This window comes from Octopus bimaculoides, chromosome 5, assembly GCF_046866305.1.
Source record: "Octopus bimaculoides isolate indiv1 chromosome 5, ASM4686630v1, whole genome shotgun sequence".
NCBI lineage: Eukaryota > Metazoa > Mollusca > Cephalopoda > Octopoda > Octopodidae > Octopus > Octopus bimaculoides.
Window position 1 is genome coordinate 77,452,965 of NC_142932.1, and position 21,410 is coordinate 77,474,374.

General features: G+C 37.5%; 1 protein-coding gene across 7 annotated transcripts in view; it reads left to right on the top strand.

The window, feature by feature from the left end:
- Positions 1–21,410, top strand: part of LOC106877418 (signal peptide, CUB and EGF-like domain-containing protein 1) — a 381,546-nt gene that overhangs the window by 328,619 nt on the left and 31,517 nt on the right. For all 7 annotated transcript variants that reach the window (XM_089352468.1, XM_089352467.1, XM_089352470.1 and 4 more), the window contains 7 exons: positions 3,267–3,383; positions 10,454–10,576; positions 11,710–11,826; positions 13,685–13,807; positions 15,146–15,361; positions 17,770–17,892; positions 18,345–18,500. In XM_089352468.1, the coding sequence (XP_089208594.1) occupies positions 3,267–3,383; positions 10,454–10,576; positions 11,710–11,826; positions 13,685–13,807; positions 15,146–15,361; positions 17,770–17,892; positions 18,345–18,500 (975 nt within the window). The remainder of the gene's footprint in view (positions 1–3,266; positions 3,384–10,453; positions 10,577–11,709; positions 11,827–13,684; positions 13,808–15,145; positions 15,362–17,769; positions 17,893–18,344; positions 18,501–21,410) is intronic.

Consider the following 21,410-nt stretch of genomic DNA (forward strand, 5'->3'; position numbering starts at 1 on the left):
TTGACCTCACTACTCAACTGGTACTTAATCTATCGACCGCGAAAGGATGAAAAGTAAAGTCGATAATAATAATAATAATAATAATAATAATAATAATAATAATAACAGACAAAACTGTACTCAGAGACTGCAAAAGGAAGAAAAGAAACTTAGCCATGTCATGGATCGACTATAGTAAGGCGTACGATATGATCCCACATTCTTGGATTATGGAATGTATGAACCTATTCGGTACTGCATCAAATGTTGAGCGATTGCTTGAAAAAAGTATGGCGAATTGGAGGACGGACCTGACAGCATACGGAAGAAATTAAGGGATAGTAGAAATTAGGAGAGGCATCTTCCAAGGGGACTACCTGTCCCCACTGATGTTTGTACTGTGCTTGATATCACTAACACTGATTCTGAGGAAAGCAAAAGCTGGGTATTTATTCAAAAGCCGCCAACATAAAGACAACCATTTGTTATTCATGGATGACCTCAAACTTTATGGTAAAGATGAAGCCCAAGTCAGTTCCCTCGTTGATACGGTGTATAACTTTAGTGCTGATATCAGAATGGAGTTCGGACTGAGAAAGTGTAGTGTGTTAGTCTTGAAGAGAGGCAAAATCAAATGTATGGATGGGTTAACGATACCGTCGGGGGAGGTTATAAAGCAGATAGAAGAGACGGGCTATAAGTACTTGGGGATTTTGGAAATGGATAAATTGATGGAGAAAGAAATGACAGGAAAATTTAAGGTGGAGTACTTACGCAGACTGAGACTGATCCTTAAGTCGAAATTAAACGAAAGGAATAAGATCGAAGCTATCAACACCTGGGCAGTTTCACTCAGATATGGAGCATGGGTAATCGCATGGGCAGTAGACGAACAAAACAGCTTAGACAGAAAGACAAGGAAGTTACTAACTAGATATGGGTCACTCCACCCAAAAAGTGACACAAACAGACTGTATGTACCAAGAAAACACAGCATAAGAGCAAAGAAAACAACATAACATGGTATTTAAAAACTGCCACAGAACCACTATTATTGGAAGTAAGAAGGTCAGGTTGTGTAGGATGAAAGATTGCAAAGATAAAGCACTATACAAGAAATTGAAAACGAATCAAACTGAAAATAGGTAGATAAAGAAAAGAATGCATGGTCAATTTTATTGAGATGTTGAAGATAAGACAGACAGAGAAAAAAGATGGCTGTGAATGACTAAAAGTGATTTAAAACCGGAAACGGAGGCTCTAATCTGAGCTGCCCAAGAGCAAGCACGAAGAACAAACTACATAAAATACAGAATAGACAACACAGCAGAAAGTGAAAAGTGCAGAATCTGTGAACAAAATGGTGAAATCGCATGGCATATTACTAGCCAATGTATGCTACTAACCCAGAAGGAATATCAGAGATGCCACGACAATATAGCCAGGCTTGTCCATTGGACACTTTGCAACAAGTATGGACTTGACAGAGCAAAAAGTTGATACGACCACAAACCTGAAGGCATCGTCAAAAATAGAAATGCAAAGATCCTATGGAATTTTATGATTCAGTGCGACCATGAAATAGAGAATAGGAAGCCAGATATAGTCTTAATTGAGAAAGAAAAAAACTATGCTGGACCATAGATATAGCATGCCCAGCTAACAACAAGGTATGCGATAAGGAAGAAAGAAAAGTTGAGAGATATGACAGGTTAGCTTGGGAAGTTAAGCAGTTGTGGTCGATGAAAAAGGTAGCAGTAGTACCAATAATTGTGAACAAAAATCTCGAGAAGTACGCGGAACAAATAGGGGATGCAATAAGGGTAGAGCACTTGCAGAAAACAGCACTGCTTTGAAACGCTCGAATACTCCGGAAGGTGCTCGAAAAATAAGTGTTGTTACCTTATTTCACTGGTAGTGAACAGCTGACACTGTAGTACATCTCCAGCATTAGAAGCTGTGCAAAGGCAATGATAATAATAATAATAATAATAATAATAATAATAATAATAATAATAATAATAATAATAATAATAATAACAACAACACCAACAACAACAACAACAATAATAATAATAATAATAATAATAATAATAATAATAATAATAATAATGATGATAAAAAGGGCGAGTAGGATTTCTATTCCGAGGGCACAAGGCCACAACTTCTTTCGCACAAAAGGCCTTCACTGAGTGGTTAAGAAATTTCTTTTGTAGTTATGTAATTTCAGGTTCACTCTTGGACAGTATCTTCTGCTATAACCCCTGGGAAATCTAACACCTTGAAAGTGAATTTGGTTGACAAAAACAGTGGAAGCCCGTCATGAGGAGGCAGGGCGTGCGCCTTAGTGTTTGTCCCCACACTACTTAACAACCGGTGTTTGTTTACGTCTCGGTTACTTAACGGTTATAAGAATCAGTATTAAACTTTAAAAACAGAAAAAATAAGTATCAGACTCTAAAACAAAATTAGATAAATAAATACTGGAATTGATTTGTTCGATTAAATCATCTAAGGTAGTGTTTCAGCATGGCTGCAATCCAATGACTGAAACAAGAAAAAGATAAAAGGAAAGATGTTCTAGCAGATTCGAGCGTGAAACACACATGATTGCTGTTCAATCATGTGTGTTACGAACCCACATCCTCTAAGGTAGGATATGTTCTCCAATGGTAAAAATCAACAGTAGTCAGATATTCACGTTCTTATTCATAAACTGATAGGCTATCGTTTAGTTCCTCGTTGTTCTGCGTGAACCTCATGGATCGTTATTATTATTTGAATATCCTCTATTCTGTTATTCTTTTATTCTTTGGAGGTTTTTTTTTCTTTAAATCAGCCGCAGTACCTATTTCCAAACCTCGTACTTATTGTGTCAGTGTCTTTTTACCGAACCGCTTATTTCGGGGGCGTAAGCACACCAACACCAGTTGTCAAGCGTGGTGAGAGATAAACACAGACACGAACACACACACACACACATACACGCAGGACTTCTTTCAGTCTCTGTCAACCAAAATTCACTCACAAGGCTTCGGTTGAACCAGGGCTGTAGTTGAAGACACTTGCCCAAGGTGCCGCATAATGAGACTGAACCCATGACCACACAATTGGGAAGCAGGCTTCTTACCACACAGCCACGCCTACAGTTGTACACAAAGAAATACTATTTCTATGGATCTGATTATGTATTATTGTAGAATATATTAGAGGGTGTTGTATTTGTAAAGTATATTGTTTTGTTGTATATATAAAATATATTGTTTTGTTTTGTTCTTTTGTTTCAGCGTCCTGTAAAGTGAACAAAGGAGGCTGCCAGAAGCAATGTATCGATACGAAAACAGGGCCGAAATGTACGTGCCCCAGTGGTTACAAGTTACATACAGACAAGAAGAGCTGTTTAGGTTAGTGATTTAGTGATTAAGAATTTTTATAAATGAACATATATGCCCCAGGTAAACCCGTATCACAACCTTACTAAACATAAGCTTAAAAGCCGCACTCCGACTTTTGAGCTAGTTCTTGTGGAGGACTAACTGGGGTTGCGGCCCCAAAACTAAACAGAGCTAAATAGTATGACTACAATACGTCTATAATGACTATATGCCCCAGTGATGTTTGATCGGAGGTTAAAGACGGGTGGGAATTAATTCTGTAATGTAATCATACTTTTGTTTCAGCTCCAATCTGAATTCCAGCTGTTGGCCTATTTGTCCCAAAGTTTTTATCCCGACGTAAAATTAACGACTAGAAATCGAGGCATAGACTTGAGTCACAAATGAACTTAATTCCACGATGTTTTTTGTCTTAAAAATAGCGACAGCGAGAGTAAAACAACATGGAAAGTAAATACGAGCAAATGAACTCTTTTGTTACTATGTTTCAGTTTAAATATACTTCCATAATTTAAATTTATTTGTAAAATATTGAATAACTTAATGAAATTACTATGTCATTTGGAAGTTGGTATTTAGAACATAGTGGAGGTGCGTGATCTAGTGGTTAGGGTGTCAGCACCATGATCGTAAGATTGTGGTTTCGATTCCTGGACCGGACGACGCGTTGTGTTCTTGAGCAAAACACTTCATTTCACGTTGCTCCAGTCCACTCAGCTGGCAAAAATGAGTAACGCTGCGATGGACTGGCGTCCTGTCCAGCGGGGAACACATGCGCCATTGAAACCGGGAAACCGGGCCCATGAACCTGGCTAGGCTTTAAAAGGGTGCATTATTTAGAACATAACTTAAAATTGTAATGCTAGGTTTAAATTTAGATTACTTTAACTCTTTTGTTACCATATTTCTCTTGAAATATATTGCCTTAACTGTTTGGCATTTAAATCAGCCATATCCGGCTCAAATATTTTATTTGTTTTATGTTCAAAGTAGCCAGATTTGGCCTCTCCCACCTAACCTACAACGTTATTCTGAAAATAAGCAATCACATCATTGAAATCTTCAGACTACAAGATAATGAATGAATAATTCAAAACAACATGAATAAATAAGCATTACATTTGATAGAGTAAAGGAAGGCTAAAGGGTTACTGTCAGTCAATTTGTAAAATAAGGAAGAATTTAGTAAAGTAACTTTGTCATTATTAAGCTGGTATCTAGAACGTACCTTGAAAGGTTTTTAATCTACATCATTTTAAAATTTTTATGAAAGGTGTTTAAATCACTTTAAAAGAGGAAGTTGGTGTCATAGAAACAGGAATGGTTACAGGTCGGTTAATATTAAAAAGGTTTTTTAAAAACCACTCAGCTCACTTTTTACTAGTTTGCTACAGTCACTGATATTATACGAAGGCAGCAAGCTGGCAGAATCGTTAGCACGCGGGGCTGATCTTTTCTGTTTGGCTGCCAATTTTCAATCTCTTCAATTCCTGCTCGAAGTGATTTCATATTCGGCGTATATGCTAATCAACGCCATGAAATTCATTTTCACCATAAACCAATAAATAAAAAGTTTATAGCTTTTAAAGTTTGCAAATTTGGAGTAATTTTAGCCAATCGTAAGCCACAGACATATTCATGCCCGTTTTCATAGTAACAAGCCAAGCATGAGAACTCTTTTGTCTACGAGAAAGTACGTGTTGACAAATATATTCTACTCATTGAGGTGGTAGTGGTGGTGGATGTGCTAAAAATAACGGCTAAATAGACCTTAAATCACACACCACAGAATTTTTTGTTTCGGGTTTTGCATAATCCTATTAATTCCGTGCGTAGACTACAAATTCACAATTTTTTTCTGAAAATTCCAAAAAATAAAAAAGTTATGAGGGTTTATATAGCGTTCATAAAGCAGATTTCCGCCAGTATTTTATTTGTTTACAGTTGACAAGTGCTGTTACACACAAAATGGCAGCTTCCAAATCCTGTTTTCTGATTGGGTGAAACTGATCAAACTTTAAACCTCTATAACTTTTCTTTTTAATTTCTAGAAAAGGTGAAATATCTCCTGAGATTCAGCTTGGGAAACTACCAAATTTTAAAATTTTCTATAAACTTTGAATTTTCGAAAATTGACAGCCAAATTGAAAAGATCCCGTCGGGCGAAATGCTTAGCGGTATTTCGTCTGACTTCATGTTCTGAGTTCAAATTCCGCTGAGATTGACATTGCCTTTCATCCTTTCGGGGTCGATAAAATAAGTACCAGTTGAGTACTGGGATTTATGTAATCGACTATTCCCAAATTTCAGGCATTGTGCCTTTAGTAGAAAGGACTATTACTCAAGCTATGGTTACGAGTCACGTCTTTGTTCCTAAGACAATGATAATTCATTAGTTGGTGAACCGCTAACGGGACGATTTCATTCATGCATTTACAACAATCATTTTTTTTAAATGAGATTGAAATTAGTTGTTATGTGGAAACTTCACAAATTAAACTTGACAAATTTAACTAATTACTGAGTCGTTATTTTAAGTTATTAATTAATTCAAACTCATATTTGTCATCAAGATTATTGGGTGAATTTAATTTTAACAGTAACAGTAAAGACGCTCGAATGAAGCGTTGAAATTAGCAAATATTTTCGTTTGAAATTGCTTCCAGCTTAAGTCTGGTGCACTTGCTATTCACACTGGCATTTGGACTGTCTTCCTACAACAGAAAAACAGAGATTACTTCCTCTGTCTCTGTTTCGTTGTCCCTCTCCTTTTCAATCACACATAAGTCTCTGTGTGTGTGCGTGTGTGTGTGAGTGCGTGTGTGTATATACAAGTATATATACATTGTATACATACACATATACATATAGACGTAAATATGTGTCTGTCCATATATATATATATATATATGTGTGTGTATGTGCTTGCGCGTGTGTGTGCATGTTGATATGCACACACATATATACATATATATATATACATATACATATAACATATATACATACACATACAATATATATATGTACATATATACATATATATATATATATATATATATATATATATATATATATATATATATATATATATATATATATATATATATATATATATATAAATGTGCACCTATCCTCTTTCTTGCAGCCTCTCCCATATGTGTTTTCTCTTTTAATTGCTTTTTGTTAGCGGGGGTGCCACCGCTGCTCTTGTTGTCTTCACTGGTATTTGTTTATTCAAAATAACGTGAAACAGTAGAAGTTGTTGTCTCTTGTATTATCTCTGGGTGTTTGTGTTTCTATGTTTCTTTGCGCAGTTGTACTATTGTGTAAATATGTGCAACATTATCTTTTGATATTAAAGTTCTATACACATTCCTTAAGTTAGAGCTTGTATCTATAATACCAATAATATTTATTTAGCATTTATCAAAAACCAAAAAGCCCTTTCTGCCAATTTCCCCACTTCTGTTCTCACGAGACAGCATTGTTGTTGACATACCAATGTCTTTAAGTAAAAGAACCATTTAACACAACTTTTCACTTAACTTAAGTGTTTATTCAGTAAATTTCTTTAAAGTACTTAGATTTTTGCTTCTAAACACAACAAATCACAAAGTTAACGAAAATAAATTTATTAATTTAATTTGGGTTTTCGTTTCGGGTTTGATGAAACTTTATAAAATAATTGAGACTGCAGAAACTCTTAACTAATTACAAGGCTTACTTTTATTTTTAATTTTGCAATATCATCTTTTCTTTTATTCCTTTTTTTCTTTATTCATTTTTTTCTTTCTTTTATCCCTTTTTCCCCCTGTTGTTCTTTTTTCACTTTCTTTCGTTGGCGTGTAAACTTAAGAATTTCTATGTTGCAGGAAGAAATTTTGACGCCAATCCTATAAAGAACTTATCTTTATCTTATTATTTTCTAGCCGTTTCAGTTATTGGACAGCGGCCATGCTGGGGCACTGCCTTGAAGGGCTTAATGGAATAAATCGACTTCTTTTTTAACACTGGTAGTTTGCCGAACCTCTAAGTTACAGGGTGTAATCAACCCATCACCAGTCGTCAAGTGGCGGTGGATGACAAACATGAGCATTCATACATACACACACACATATATATATGACGAGCTTCCATACAGTTTCCACCTCCCAAATTTACTCATAAGGTATTGGTCGGCTCGTAGCCTCGTTAGAAGACCTTTTCCCAAAGTACCACATTATGGAACCGAACCCAAAATCACGTGGCCACAAAGCGAATTTCTGAACCACAGCTATTTGTATCTAATGTGAAATTTGTCTTCATTATCATTTTGTCTTCAAATTCCGCCAAGGTCGACTTTGCCTTTCATCCTTTCAGGGTCGATAAATTAAATACCAGTGAGACTCTGGGGTCGATGTAATTGACTAGGCCCCTCCTGCAAAATTTCAGGCCTTGTACCTTTAGTAGAAAGGATTATTATTTTGTTTTCACAGATTGGTTTTTACCAAGAGCAAAATAATTTATTGGGAGTTGTTGTAGTTGTTGTTTTAATGACTTAGCTAGACGTCGAACAGTGTGCAAGTGGCTGAGCACTCCACAGACACGTGTACCCTTAACGTAGTTCTCGGGGAGATTCAGCGTGACACAGTGTGACAAGGCTGACCCTTTGAATTACAGGCACAACAGAAACAGGAAGTAAGAGTGAGAGAAAGTTGTGGTGAAAGAGTACAGCAGGGTTCACCACCATCCCCTGCCGGAGCCTCGTGGAGCTTTGGGTGTTTTCGCTCAATAAACACTCACAACGCCCGGTCTAGGAATCGAAACTGCGATCCTATGACCGCGAGTCCGCTGCCCTAACCACTGGGCCATTGCGCCTCCACATTAGCCAGAGGAGGAACGTCAGTACCTGTGATCCTTTTCATGGTCTCTGATACTTGGTGGTGAGGATTTTTCTGCTTCACACGCCTGATACAATGTTTTGGTAAATTTTCCCACAGATTGCTAAAATAGCTAATTTGAGAGAGCGCCGGGCGAAAGTAATTCCAGATTTCGGCATGTCGATGAGGTTCGGTTTTGCTCTTGAAATTATTACTAATTAAAACCTTTATGCTTAATTGGCACGACCGTGTGGCTCACTTTGCAAACACGGTTTTACTGCTCAGCACCTTGGGCAAGTTTCTTCTACTATAGCCCCGGGCCAACCAATGCCTTATAAGTGAATTTAGTAGATCCAAAACTGTATGGAATGCTGTCGTATGGGTGTGTGTGTGTGTGTGTGTGTGTGTGTGTATGTGTGTGTGTGTGTGTGTGTGTGTGTGTGTGTGTGTGTGTGTGTGTGTGTGTGTGCGCGTCTTTGTGTCTGTGTTCTGCCAACACTGCTTGACAACCAGTGTTGGTTTGTTTACTTCCCTGTAACGTAGCAGTTCGGCAAAAGAAAGTGACAATAAGTACCAGACTTTAAAAAGTAGCATAAGGCGATTTATTTAGCTAAAACCCTTCAAGATGGTGCTTCAGCATGGCTACAGTCCAGTGACTGAAACAAATAAAACACCAAAGAAAATATATAAAAATGTAGCTTTTCATGTTGATAACGAAATAATTTTTTTTTTTTTTTTTTTTTTTGACAAATTAAAAATATGGAAGTTACGAAATTTTAGAAACAGATTTTGCAAAATTTCAGGCCTTAGGTACCTGCTGAAAATACAGAAGGGTTTCGGATACTATAATAGTTTTACTCTCCATCAGAAGGAGAGCTTCTAATATCTCTAAGTAGTCTTTGCAGTTTGTGTGTGGAGTAAAGCATCTTTAATGTTTATTTGTCCACCTTTGGACCACAGTTGGGACGAGGTGACGAAATAGGTAGAGAGGAAGTTGTCCTTAAAAGATCAGGCAGAGGTGGCGAATACCTCCATCGCCTTCGTCATCATTTATCGTCTGACCATCGTGCCTTGCCCCAGTTATTACTTGATCAAGTTGAAGTGTCTCTTGTTCATTTTCTTGTGGAAGGGACGTGTTCCAATTGTCAGGAGGTCAATCCGTTTGTGAGGTATGTCTTTCTCCAACTTGTCTCTTTGACGGAGCAGCAGTCCTGGAGGAAGGATAGGATCGGTGGATGTTCTACTTTAGCTATTTATAGAGGATTAGTGGCGGGAGAAGTGCGATGACGTCCTAGGGGAAACTCTGGGCGTCGAAGAAGATGAACTGACCAGTCTGTTCCGGAGGATTTTTCGATCGCAGACTGTTATGAACAATTTTCAAATGTCTTTGGCTTAGCAGTACTACCGGAGGGCGCTACCGGTTCGAGATAAATTCTACAGGCACGGTGTGCTGTCAGAGGGGCTTGTCCGAGGTGCGCACAAAGCGACGAAACCGTTCTGCATACATTCGTTCAGGGTCCGGGGATTACTGACTTGTGGAGTTATGCCGAACAGCTGTTGTGGCGTGTGGGACGGATCCATCTGTCGTTTGAGTCCATAGTGACGATTGCTCCGCCGCCCTCCTTTAATCGGGTAGATAAGGTAATTTTCCTTTGCCTGGTAGTTGTGACGAAAGGGGTTATCTGGTGGACGAGGCTGAAAGGAATGAGAACAAAAACATTCCTCTTTGGTTAAGCTCTCATCCTCTTTTTTTAAGTTTCACTTGAAAAGGAAAGTGAGGGTGGTGAGGGAGGTGCTGTCCTTGAGTGAATTTATGAAAAGGTGGGTGAAAGTTGCGAAAATGGTTAGATGGATGGTACCACTCTCAGTATAGGAAAGGTGTTGGAAAAGGTATTCGTCCGAAGTATCCAGGTAATCTTGGATGATGGAGTTTCTCGATCATTCCTAGAGGTCCCCCTACATCAGGAGGACCCCATCACAATTTTTTTTTACATATTTCTGTATACTATGTATACTTCACTTCTTTTAATGTATACTGTGTATACTTCCTTTTCCTATCATTCCCATTATATGTAAACCCCCACATTTTATGTCTGTCTTTGTATTGTCCCCTCATCCTTCGCCCTGGTGACAAATAAAAGAAACCATCATCATCATTATTATTATTATTATTATCATTATTATTATTATTATTATTATTATTATTATTATTATTCTCAGATATTGATGAATGTGCAGATGGAGGTGGAGGTTGTAGTGACAATTGTGTCAACACCCACGGCAGCTACGAATGTACATGTCCTAAAGGATTCAAAACTCTAAGTGATCTGAAAACATGCACAGGTAAGAAAGAAACGCAAACATTATCTAGTATATACTCACACACACACACACACACACACACAAACTCACATACTTTCATTTATACGTACATGAATAAACAAGCATAGATACAAATAGACAGCTGAAGATGAATTCAACGGGATAATTACAGGCTCAGACAACGGGGTGACCATAATGATCGAATGTGCACTATTTAGAAAGAAAACAAAATGTAGAAGCACAAGATGCGATATGTGCTCAAGCTACATGTTGAGCTACCATCCTACTCCAATAATTTCTTCGACTACATTAATCATGCAATAAGGATATGGATTTTCTTTCCAAACCTGATTAAATGTGCTACTTCTTCCTCACACGTGCCCTGTCCCGTTCCGATAGTTATCACAGTAATCAAACAAGCTCGGGATAATAACAGAGTCTCTATACCCTAGTTCCAAGTGCACAGACACACAAAAACAAGGTTTTCTTTTATACCACTTTCTACCTGTGTTCTTTGCCTCTTCTGCAACTTATTTTGTATAACTTTCATTTTGTTTCATCTGTCCTTCTTCTAGCTGCTTTTATCTTTTCTAACCCTCTTCTCTTTTTGGCTTGTTTCTATATTGTTCTTGTTCTAGTCATGTGTGTATTCTGTTGTGTGTGGAGGCGCATTGGCCCAGTGGTTAGGGCAGCGGATTCGCGGTCATAGGATCGCGGTTTCGATTCCCAGACCGGACGTTGTGAGTGTTTATTGAGCGAAAACACCTAAAGCTCCACGAGACTCTGGCAGGGGATGGTGGCGAACCCTACTGTACTCTTTCGCCCCAACTCTCTCTCACTCTTACTTCCTGTTTCTCTTGTACCTGTAATTCAAAGGGTCAGCTTTGTCACACTGTGTCACGCTGAATATCCCCGAGAACTGCGTTAAAGGTACATGTGTCTGTGGAGTGCTCAGTTACTTGCACGTTAATTTCACGAGCAGGCTGTTCCGTTGATCGGATCAACTGGAACCCTCGACGTTGTAAGCGACAGAGTGCCAACAACAATTGTGTTGTGTATTGTTATGCTGTTCTTTTTCTAGTTATATGCATATTTTCATGAATGGTTAACAGTTATATTAGAAGAATTAAGTCATTGCTTCTATTTCTATCCAGATATAGACGAATGTTCAATACCGTCTACATGTGATCATATTTGTATTAACACACCTGGAAGTTTCCATTGTAAATGCCGACCAGGTTTTGAAAATTATGGTATCACACATTGTGCAGGTAAGTGACAACATAACAATCACCGGAATCATCTTACTTACAAACTTACAACAAACTTATTTGAGATTTTTTTCGCACATTTACGTTATATTAAGGACTAATTCAGACAGATGACTCTTTTGACTCACAATGTTGTCTTCATTGTCTTTAAGAACTAAAAATGACTTCGTCTTTATCCTGTAAAGTTGAACCGTTATTAAGGTAAATTATCCTCACCACCACTACCATCATCATCATCATCATTATTGTTTTATGTTCTACTTTTCCTTGGTGAGTTGGAGAGGGTAATTTTGAAACAATATCGTGTGGTCAAATGCCCTTCTTGTCACCCAAGTTCTTTTGTTGTCTCTTACGACACACAGGGACGCAGTGTATCTATTCTAAAACCGAAATACACACACCGAACTAAAACTGGAAAGTATACGGTTAACAAAGAAAACATTAAGAAAATTTGCTCGCACTAAATATTGACATGGACGAATTCAAAATCTCAGAATTCGTGAACTTGACAGTGTTAACGACAATAATATTAACATGAATAATATTACGTCAGCACAGCTCATACGTGGTCTGATCAATAAGTATCCAGACTGTTGCCATAGCAACGAAGCTAAAGCACGCGTTCCTTTCAAGCACTGCTATAAACAGCGGAAGTGAGGTAAAACATTAAAACTTAGTGAGCTTTACACTGTGTGCTTTAGCTTCGTTATTATGGCAACAATCCGGATACTTACTGATCAGACCTCGTATTACATTCAACTCAACGAGCAGACGAAACACAAAAATATCAACAGAAACAACAAAACCTAATTCTGCAACACAGCAACATTGGTATAATATACAATCACAGTTCTATATTTCCAGATGACAATGTTTTACACATTTCGAAAAAAAATGGAGATGCACTCATTGATGCAGTAAAAACTTCCATAAAAAATGTTGGAAAACATTTACCTCATTTTCCGGCATGCAAGTCGAATTTTTCAGATCAAAATTTGCAGCCAAAGGAAAGTAGATCGACTTATACGTCAAGATGGCTTTTGAGGAACAAAAGTTTGATGTGAAATGCAGCAAGATTTGGAAAGACAGTAACGAGTTTTGACTGCTTATATTACATGTGCCGGAAAATATGGTACTATGCCGGAAAATATGGTACTAACAAACATACTGGGTAATGCAATAATGTAATAAAACAAGAAAAGCAGATTAAGAATCTTTAACAATACATAACGAATACACTTGAGTACAACAACTCTATATCAATGATATAATGCTCGTAAAATATTTAAAAATATAATACTGGACTATATATAGTTATGGATGTATGTGTATATAATTTATATAACAATATTATATTATAAATAATACACACACACAAATACGTACGTACATACATACATACATACATACATACATACATACATACATACATACATACATACATACATACATATCCGATTGTGTTGACGTCGGAAGAAAGAATACTCGTTACCATAGCAGAGATTAATAGTTTTACTTTAGTCAAATCATTCTCTGACTACTCTGAGTTTCGCCTGTAGGTACATAGAATCTTTAGTCAATACTATAATAGTATAAAATATGCTTGTAATACTATTAAATATGTAATACTATATCAATATAAAATGTATAATAATATAATGCAAATAATAAAAAAAGTATGTAATGATATAATAGGATAAAACCGAACTATATATTTTGGACTTATTTGTGGTTGTCATTGAGGAGAGTTACATATTTCAAAATAGATGATACTTTTAATTAAGATTATTGTTTCCTAATGTAAAAAAAAAATACGACTTGATAAGGAATTACTAATAAATAATTGATTGTCCTGCAGATGTGAATGAATGCACCAATAATATTGGAGGTTGTGAACAAGGTTGTGAAAATACAGAAGGAAGTTTTAAGTGTAAATGTAAAGAAGGTTATCGACTTCACCCCAACCAAAAGGATTGCATGAGTACGTATTTCTAACAACTGAACTTTTTTATTCTTTCTATAAATGGTTTCTATTTTGAAAAAAGAATTAATTTGATTAGTAATGGAACTGATTCTGAAAATTATATCTCAAATACTAAGAATAGCCTTCTTACAAGTTCAAATATCTCTCAAACATATTTGAACTGATAACAAGTTTATTTTATTTATTTATTTAAAATCTTTCAGAAAGATTTCAAATACTTAACTAACGTTTTACTAACTTAACTTCTGAAGCTTTAATTTTCATTTTATACAATAGCTTCAGCGGTTTCAGATTTGAAATTAATGAAGACAGAATATTGTTTCCCAATTTTGGTACAAGGCTAACAATTTTAGGGAGATTGCTTAGCCGATCATATCAGCTTAGTACTTGACTAATACTTTATTATATCGGCCCCGAAAGGATGAAAGGCAAAGTTAACCTTAGTGGGATTTGAGCTCATCATGTAAAGATTAGGGGGAAATACCGCCAAGTATTTTGTCTGACGCGCTAACGAGTCGGCTCTCTCGTCGCCTTATGGACATTAAAATAGTCTTTCTACTGCAGACACAATGCTTGGAGTCATGTGGGAGAGGGATAATCGATTACATCGATCCCAACGCTCAAACAGCACTTATTCTGCCATCACACCGTCCTACTCTATCTTTTAATATTATTTCTTCGTCTTTGTTAAAGGCGGTGAGTTGGTAGAGTAATTAGCAAGCCTTTTATCCTTTCGGGATCGATAAAATAAGTACCAGTTGAGCACTAGGGCTGATGTAATCGGCTCAAACCCTTCCCCGAAATTACTGGCCTTAAACCAAAATTTGAAACCTATATTAATCTTTCGTTAAGGCAGCCAGTTGACAGAATCATTAGCACGCCGATCAAAATGCTTAACGGCATTTTTTCCGGATTTGAGTTCAAATTCCACCGAGGTCGGTTTTGTCTTTCGTATTTTTGAGGCCAATAAGTTCTAGTAAAGTATTGGGTTTCATGTAAATCAACAGCTCCTCTCCTTTCAAAATTTCAAGCCTTGTGCCTATATTAGAAAGCATATTTATTTTATATTAAACGCTATTGGCTTATATTTTTATGATTGTAAAAACCAGCCAATCAAAGAAGGGAGAACTGTCTTTAACGGATTCTTGTAAATGTTCTTTTATGAAGATGCGTTTATTAACAAAAGGAATTATTTTCAACAATAAGGCGCTAAAATAGTTGAGTGGTTAAAATGCTCGCTTCACAACTATATACATTAATGTTTTTTCCATAAGTATTTTGTAAATATTGTAGATGAAAATGTAAATCTTACAGTAAATGTTTCCTTTTTACTAGGAGCAGATGTTTGCATCCGTCTGAAGACACCAGCCAAAGCCCAACTGTTATGTCAAAGTGTCGGCGACACAAATATGTGTATTTTACGCTGTAACAGCAACGCCCATTTCACGAGCGATGCTTCACGGACTGACTATACATTCATATGTAATAAAGAGACAAAGTATGAATGGTCCCACAATAATAAAACCTATGTAGTCCTTCCAAGTTGTTCCGGTAAGTTGTCTAAACATTATTCTTTCTCCTTTTTTCTAAACTCATCTTGAAAGGATAGATATAGCTAAACATTGATTTCTTCTATGCATAGTTGTCTTATGCTAAAATTGACGTATATTCTATTCGTCTGTCTATCTTTATTGTCGTGTTAATAAAAACAAACAATATTACTGTGGGTGTGTAAGTGTGCGTGTGAAATGTGAAATGTGTGTGTAGGTATGTGTGTGTGCGTGCGTGTGTGTGTGTTTGTATTTGTGTGTGTGTGTGTGTGTGTGTGTGTGTGTGTGTGTGTGTGTGTGTGTGTGTGTGTTCACGAGGTGCATTCCAGAAGTTTTCAGGCTTTGTTTAGGAAAAAATTTGTCCTAGATTGTTATTTAATAAGTTGATCTGCCAACTTTATTCGAGATTAGAGGAGACGGTTGTAACAGGACTTTGAAAACGTCCTACTAAATGCTGTTTGTCACAGCTGACTAGTTTGTAGAATGCAGTCGGGATGTGAATACAATTTGGAAGCTCACTATGCAATAAAGTTTTGTGTTAAATTGGGAAAACCCTACAGAAACCTATGAAGTGCTCCAGACGGCTTAAGGATTAACTTGTATGAGCTGAGCATGTTTTTCGCTGGCACAAGAGCTCCAAGAATGGTAGGGAGGGGATGAGAGGCGATGAGACGTGTGGGAGGGAGAGGGACTTCAGAATATCTGAGCCGGTTGAGAAAATTCGCGATTTTCTGGATGAAGACCGTTGTATTTCTACAAAGATATTAAGCATATTGTTTGGAGTTGGTGTGGCACAGAATTATTCATGCAGAATTGAACATGAATAAAATTTGTGCAAAGATTGTTCTCAGAATGCTCTGTGACGAACAGATACATTAGTGACAGCAAGGAGAGGGAAGCATCCTGGTTCGCCCAGACCCAAGAAAGCTAGGCAAAGCAAATCCACGAGGAAGTTTGTGGTGATCTCCCTTTTTGACAGCGAGAACATCATCTACATCGACTAGGTTCCCACTGGCCTACGGTTAACAAAGAATACTTGGTGGAGGTTTCGAGAGAGTTCAGGAAGAGATTCCCTCACAAAAGTCCAGAGCTCTTCCTCTTAGGTGGGTGGCACCTACACTAGGACAGTGTACCAGTGTACAATTCCATCCTGGTAACCAAGCACTTGACAGAAGTGAGCCTCAAAGCTGTCCCTCATCCTCCCTACTGTCCAAACCTTGCTTTCCGTAACCTTTGGTTGTTCCCAAACTGAAGGATAACCTCAGAGGCAGTCTTTTTCTAATCATTGAAAAGATGACGGTGAATGTGACAAGGGTCCTGAACAATTTCCTTTTTGAAGACTTCCATGGGACCTTCACAAAATGGCTGGAGCGCTACAAAAAATTCATTGAAATCAGACGGTCCTACTTTGAAGGAGATAACATCTTTGTACTTCTATTAAATTAATAAAAGCTGAACGCTCATTCGTCGTCTTCGATGAGAGAATCCACCATATATGACTATAGTTCACAATGAATACATAACATAAATTAAAGTAATAAAGAATAATAGAAATGCACGTGCATACCTACCTATGGGTCATAACCCCGAAATTATTTCCATTCTGCCAATGTAGCCAACATTCTACGGGCGACCATAACTTGTATATGTAGTGAGGTATCTTATTCAAATGAGACACCTGATGAGACAGCCTGCGTCGATGGATGCAACACAACTAGCTGTACAATATCCCACCCGTAAAGGACAGATGCAGGATGAGTCGAAACGATCGTTGTGTTGAATAAAAGTTCTTGCTAAACCCATTTTCCGTTTCCCTCGTTCATTATAAACTCGGTGAACACTGCAGAATTCCTGACATAGAGCCAGTGACAATTATATCGTAACTGTGGATGACATCAGGTAGCCTAAACGGTGAAAGTGCTTTAATCGGCATATTACTAGACATATACCCAAAGTCCAAATAATTACTTATATATATATATATATATATATATATATATATATATATATATAATACAAAATGGGACAAGAACACAAAACATCCAGACAGTTAAGTGATACAAGAAAGGGACAAAAATCATCCAGAGAGACGATACAAAGAAAATAAGGACAGGTCATTCGGAGTTTTCTTTCCTCAGTCGAGATCCAGATTATCTTTGTAATTTCGGCTGGTTATTCTCGATATTGCTCCAATCTGGCCAGCCCCAAGGAAAAACTAAGCTATGAGCATTAGATTCCTTGGAAGAAAGCAGCGAATGTATACAAAAACAAGGACGGGAAAAAACGAATAATGTTACGCACACACACACACATGCGCACACACACACACACACACACACACACACACACACACACACACACACATATATGTATATATATATATATATGTACACACGTTATCCTTTTCAGATGCTGTTCTTCCACCCGGTTTCAAGCGGAAAGCTGTATTTCTGATGATGACAGCAGAAAAATGCCGGTTGAAGAAGCACACAACGGACAACTTCAAGGAAAACCTATTACAGACATTACACAGTAAGTCAGTAATGATCTAACCACAACTGTACAAGTAGTAGTAGTAGTAGTAGTAGTAGTAGTAGTAGTAGTAGTAGTAGTAGTAGTAGTAGTAGTAGCAGTAGTAGTAGTAGCAGTAAAACTTGCAGCAGCAGCAACAGCTGTAGTAATAGTTGTTGAAAATACGTGACGACTGGAAGCGTCGCTGCTGTGGGATGGGAGTTTGGTGTCAATGAATCTATAATATCATTCGTTCCATTACAAAATGCATGAGGATAGTCCACTTATTATTTATTCGTATATCACTTTTTACCCCTTTTTCCTACCAAACTCCTTGCTAAATGAGGATAGATGTGTTGATATAGCTAAGTATATTTACATTATTCAAAAATTTAGTGTGTTACCGTCTCTAAGCATTTCTATCATACTTATCTCATATTATATTCATCTGTGTACATCATTTCTTTGAGCAGAGAAGAAGCGCTATAAATGTACAAAACTGTGCCACGTACAGAACGTTAGCTTACAATGTGGAACGAAAAGACGCCGCTTCCGACAAACATTGAGCAAACAAAAGACATATATTACCGCTGAATTTGAAATCGAAGTTGCTCCTAAAGCCCCGACAGGTAAGTAGAAGCAGAATTCTTTGTACGCTACAATAAAAAACATAACAAAGCCATTACCTCTTCTTTAGCTCTCTCTCTTTATGATTGGTTGAGGTATAGACTTTCTCACGAATTCCTAGGTAAACAGGCCCTCACTATACAGCAGACACTCACTATATACAGCAGACACTCACTATATACAGCAGGCACTCACTATACGGCAGGTTCAGGAAATAGTGGATGCGTGAAGGCGTTGCATAATAGTTAAGGTGTTGTATTCACGATACTATGATTGTAGTTTTGATTCCTGGACCGGGTTGTGCGTAGAGTTCTTGAGCAAAACACTTCATTTCATATTCCTCCATCTCACTCAGCTGTAAATGATTTCCAACAATAGCGAGGGAGTTAATCTAGTCACGGACCTGACAGAAGGAAGTCTTGTGATTTCAATCACTTATACGCTATGGAAGTGGAGGCGCAATGGCCCAGTGGTTAAGGCAGCGGACTCGCTGTCATAGGATCGCGGTTTCGATTCCCAAACCGCGCGTTGTCTGTGTTTATTGAGCGAAAACACCTAAAGTTCCACGAGGCTCCGGCAAGGGATGGTGGCAACTCCTATTGTATTCTTTCGCCTCAACTTTCTCTCACTCTTTCTTCATGTTTCTGTTGTACCTGTAATTCAAAGGGCCAGCCTTGTCACACTGTGTCACGAGAACTACGTTAAGAGTACACGTGTCTGTGGAGTGCTCAGCCACTTGCACGTTAATTTCACGAGTAGGTTGTTCCGTTGATCGGATCAACTGGGACCCTCGACGTCGTAAGTGATGGAGTGCCAACAACAACAACGCTATGGAAGTGGAGGTGCAATGGCCCAGTGGTTAGGGCAGCAGACTCGCAGTCATAGGATCGCGGTTTCGATTCCCAGACCGGGCGTTGTGAGTGTTTATTGAACGAAAACACCTAAAGCTCCACGAGGCTCCGGCAGAGGGTGGTGGCGAACCCTGCTGTACTCTTTCACCACAGCTTTCTCTCACTCTTACTTCCTGTTTCTGTTGTGCCTGTAATTCAAAGGGTCAGCCTTGTCCCACTGTGTCACGCTGAATATCCCCGAGAACTACGTTAAGGGCACACGTGTCTGTGGAGTGCTCAACCACTTGCACGTTAATTTCACGAGCAGGCTGTTCCGTTAATCGGATCAACTGGAACCCTCGACGCCGTAAGCGACGGAATGCCAACAACAATAACAAAACGCTATAGAAATCGGGTGAAGCTCTGCCGTTATGAGTTATAGTGCTCATGACAAACCTAAGCTAATAATAGTGAATGTAAAAATATGGAGATGGTTCTGGAAGTCTGATGACAGCGGAAGAAATAGGCTGGTATTACCAAAAGACTCCATGCTAGTTTCTAACTAAGACGTTGTACCATTCTTATTGATATTGCAAAGGTAGAAAAAGAGAAAAGAAAACGAAGATATCTCAGTAATAGAGCGACAAGTTAATTAAAAACAGATTTTTAGTTCATTAGGCTGCAGTACCGATAACAATTTCTGTTAAATGGTATGAAAGAACAAAATATGATAAACTATTTCCCAAAAGTTTAAAGACTCCAAAGCGTACATTTAATTCTTGGTTATTTTCTGTTTATCAATGATACACGGCTGCAGACTTTTAATATCTTTAAATATCTTTAAAGTGTTTCAGCTCTAAAGCTACGGTATTTTTTTTTTTTTACTTGTTTCAATCAGTGGAATACGGCCATGCTAGAGCACCACCTTATTGTAGGGTTAGTCGAACAAGTCGATTCCAGTTTTCTCTGGTACTTAGTCTATTTGTCTCTTTTGCCAAACCGCTAAATTATGTGGACGTAAACAAACTAACACTGGTCGTCAAACAGTGTTTGGAGAATATACACGCATACATATGTATATTTATATATATATATATATATATATATATATATATATATATCGATTTAAATAAGAGTTCAAATCTGATCCATTGTAAAGACTTTATTATGACCTGTGATCATTATATGATACAATATCCCATATTTTATAAAATGTATGAATCGATCTGGATATTGCATCGAAATGATCATAGGTCATAATAAAGTCTTTACAATGGATCAGATTTGAGCTCTTATTTAAATCGATATAAATACAAAAACTCACTTGTGAGTATTTTGCTACGTTTGATAACAGATACAATATTTTTGCCAAATTTTGGTATAAATCTATAAATACAGACACACACATATATATATATATATATATATATATATATATATATATATATATATATATATATATATATACGACTGCCCCCCCCCCACACACACACAAACTAACACCGGCTGTGAAGTAGCTGGAGACAAACACAAACATATACAGAAGCTTACACACAGACATAGATAGATAGAAAGATAGATAAGATATACAATTTTTCTCAACCAAATTCACTCATAAGACATTTGTCAGCCCTGGGCTATAACAGAAGAAATTTTCCAAAAGTGCCGTGCTGTAGGACTGAACCCGAAACCATGTGGTTGCGAAACGAAAATCTTAACCACACAGCCATATCTGCGCTTTACTTGATAAGAAATCTCAGCGAAACGTTGTTTGATTCCTGAAATTCAGCAATACTGCATCTGCCTTTGAATCTATAGGCGCCAACCAGCAAATATTTATGTATTGTTTTAATAAAATCATATTAAAAGCAGCTTAAATCGCCAAACAGAAATTATTGTTTACGTCTGACATATGCTCAGTCTTCCTCCCTCACCCGCCGTTCCTCGTTGTCTCCCTCTCTTGCTTTCCTCTCTTTCTCCTTATCACTTACCTTCTCTCTCTCTCTGTCTCTCTCTCTCTCTGTCTCTCTCTCTTTCTCTCTCTCTGTTTCTCTCTCTCTGTCTCTCTCTCTCTCTCTCGCT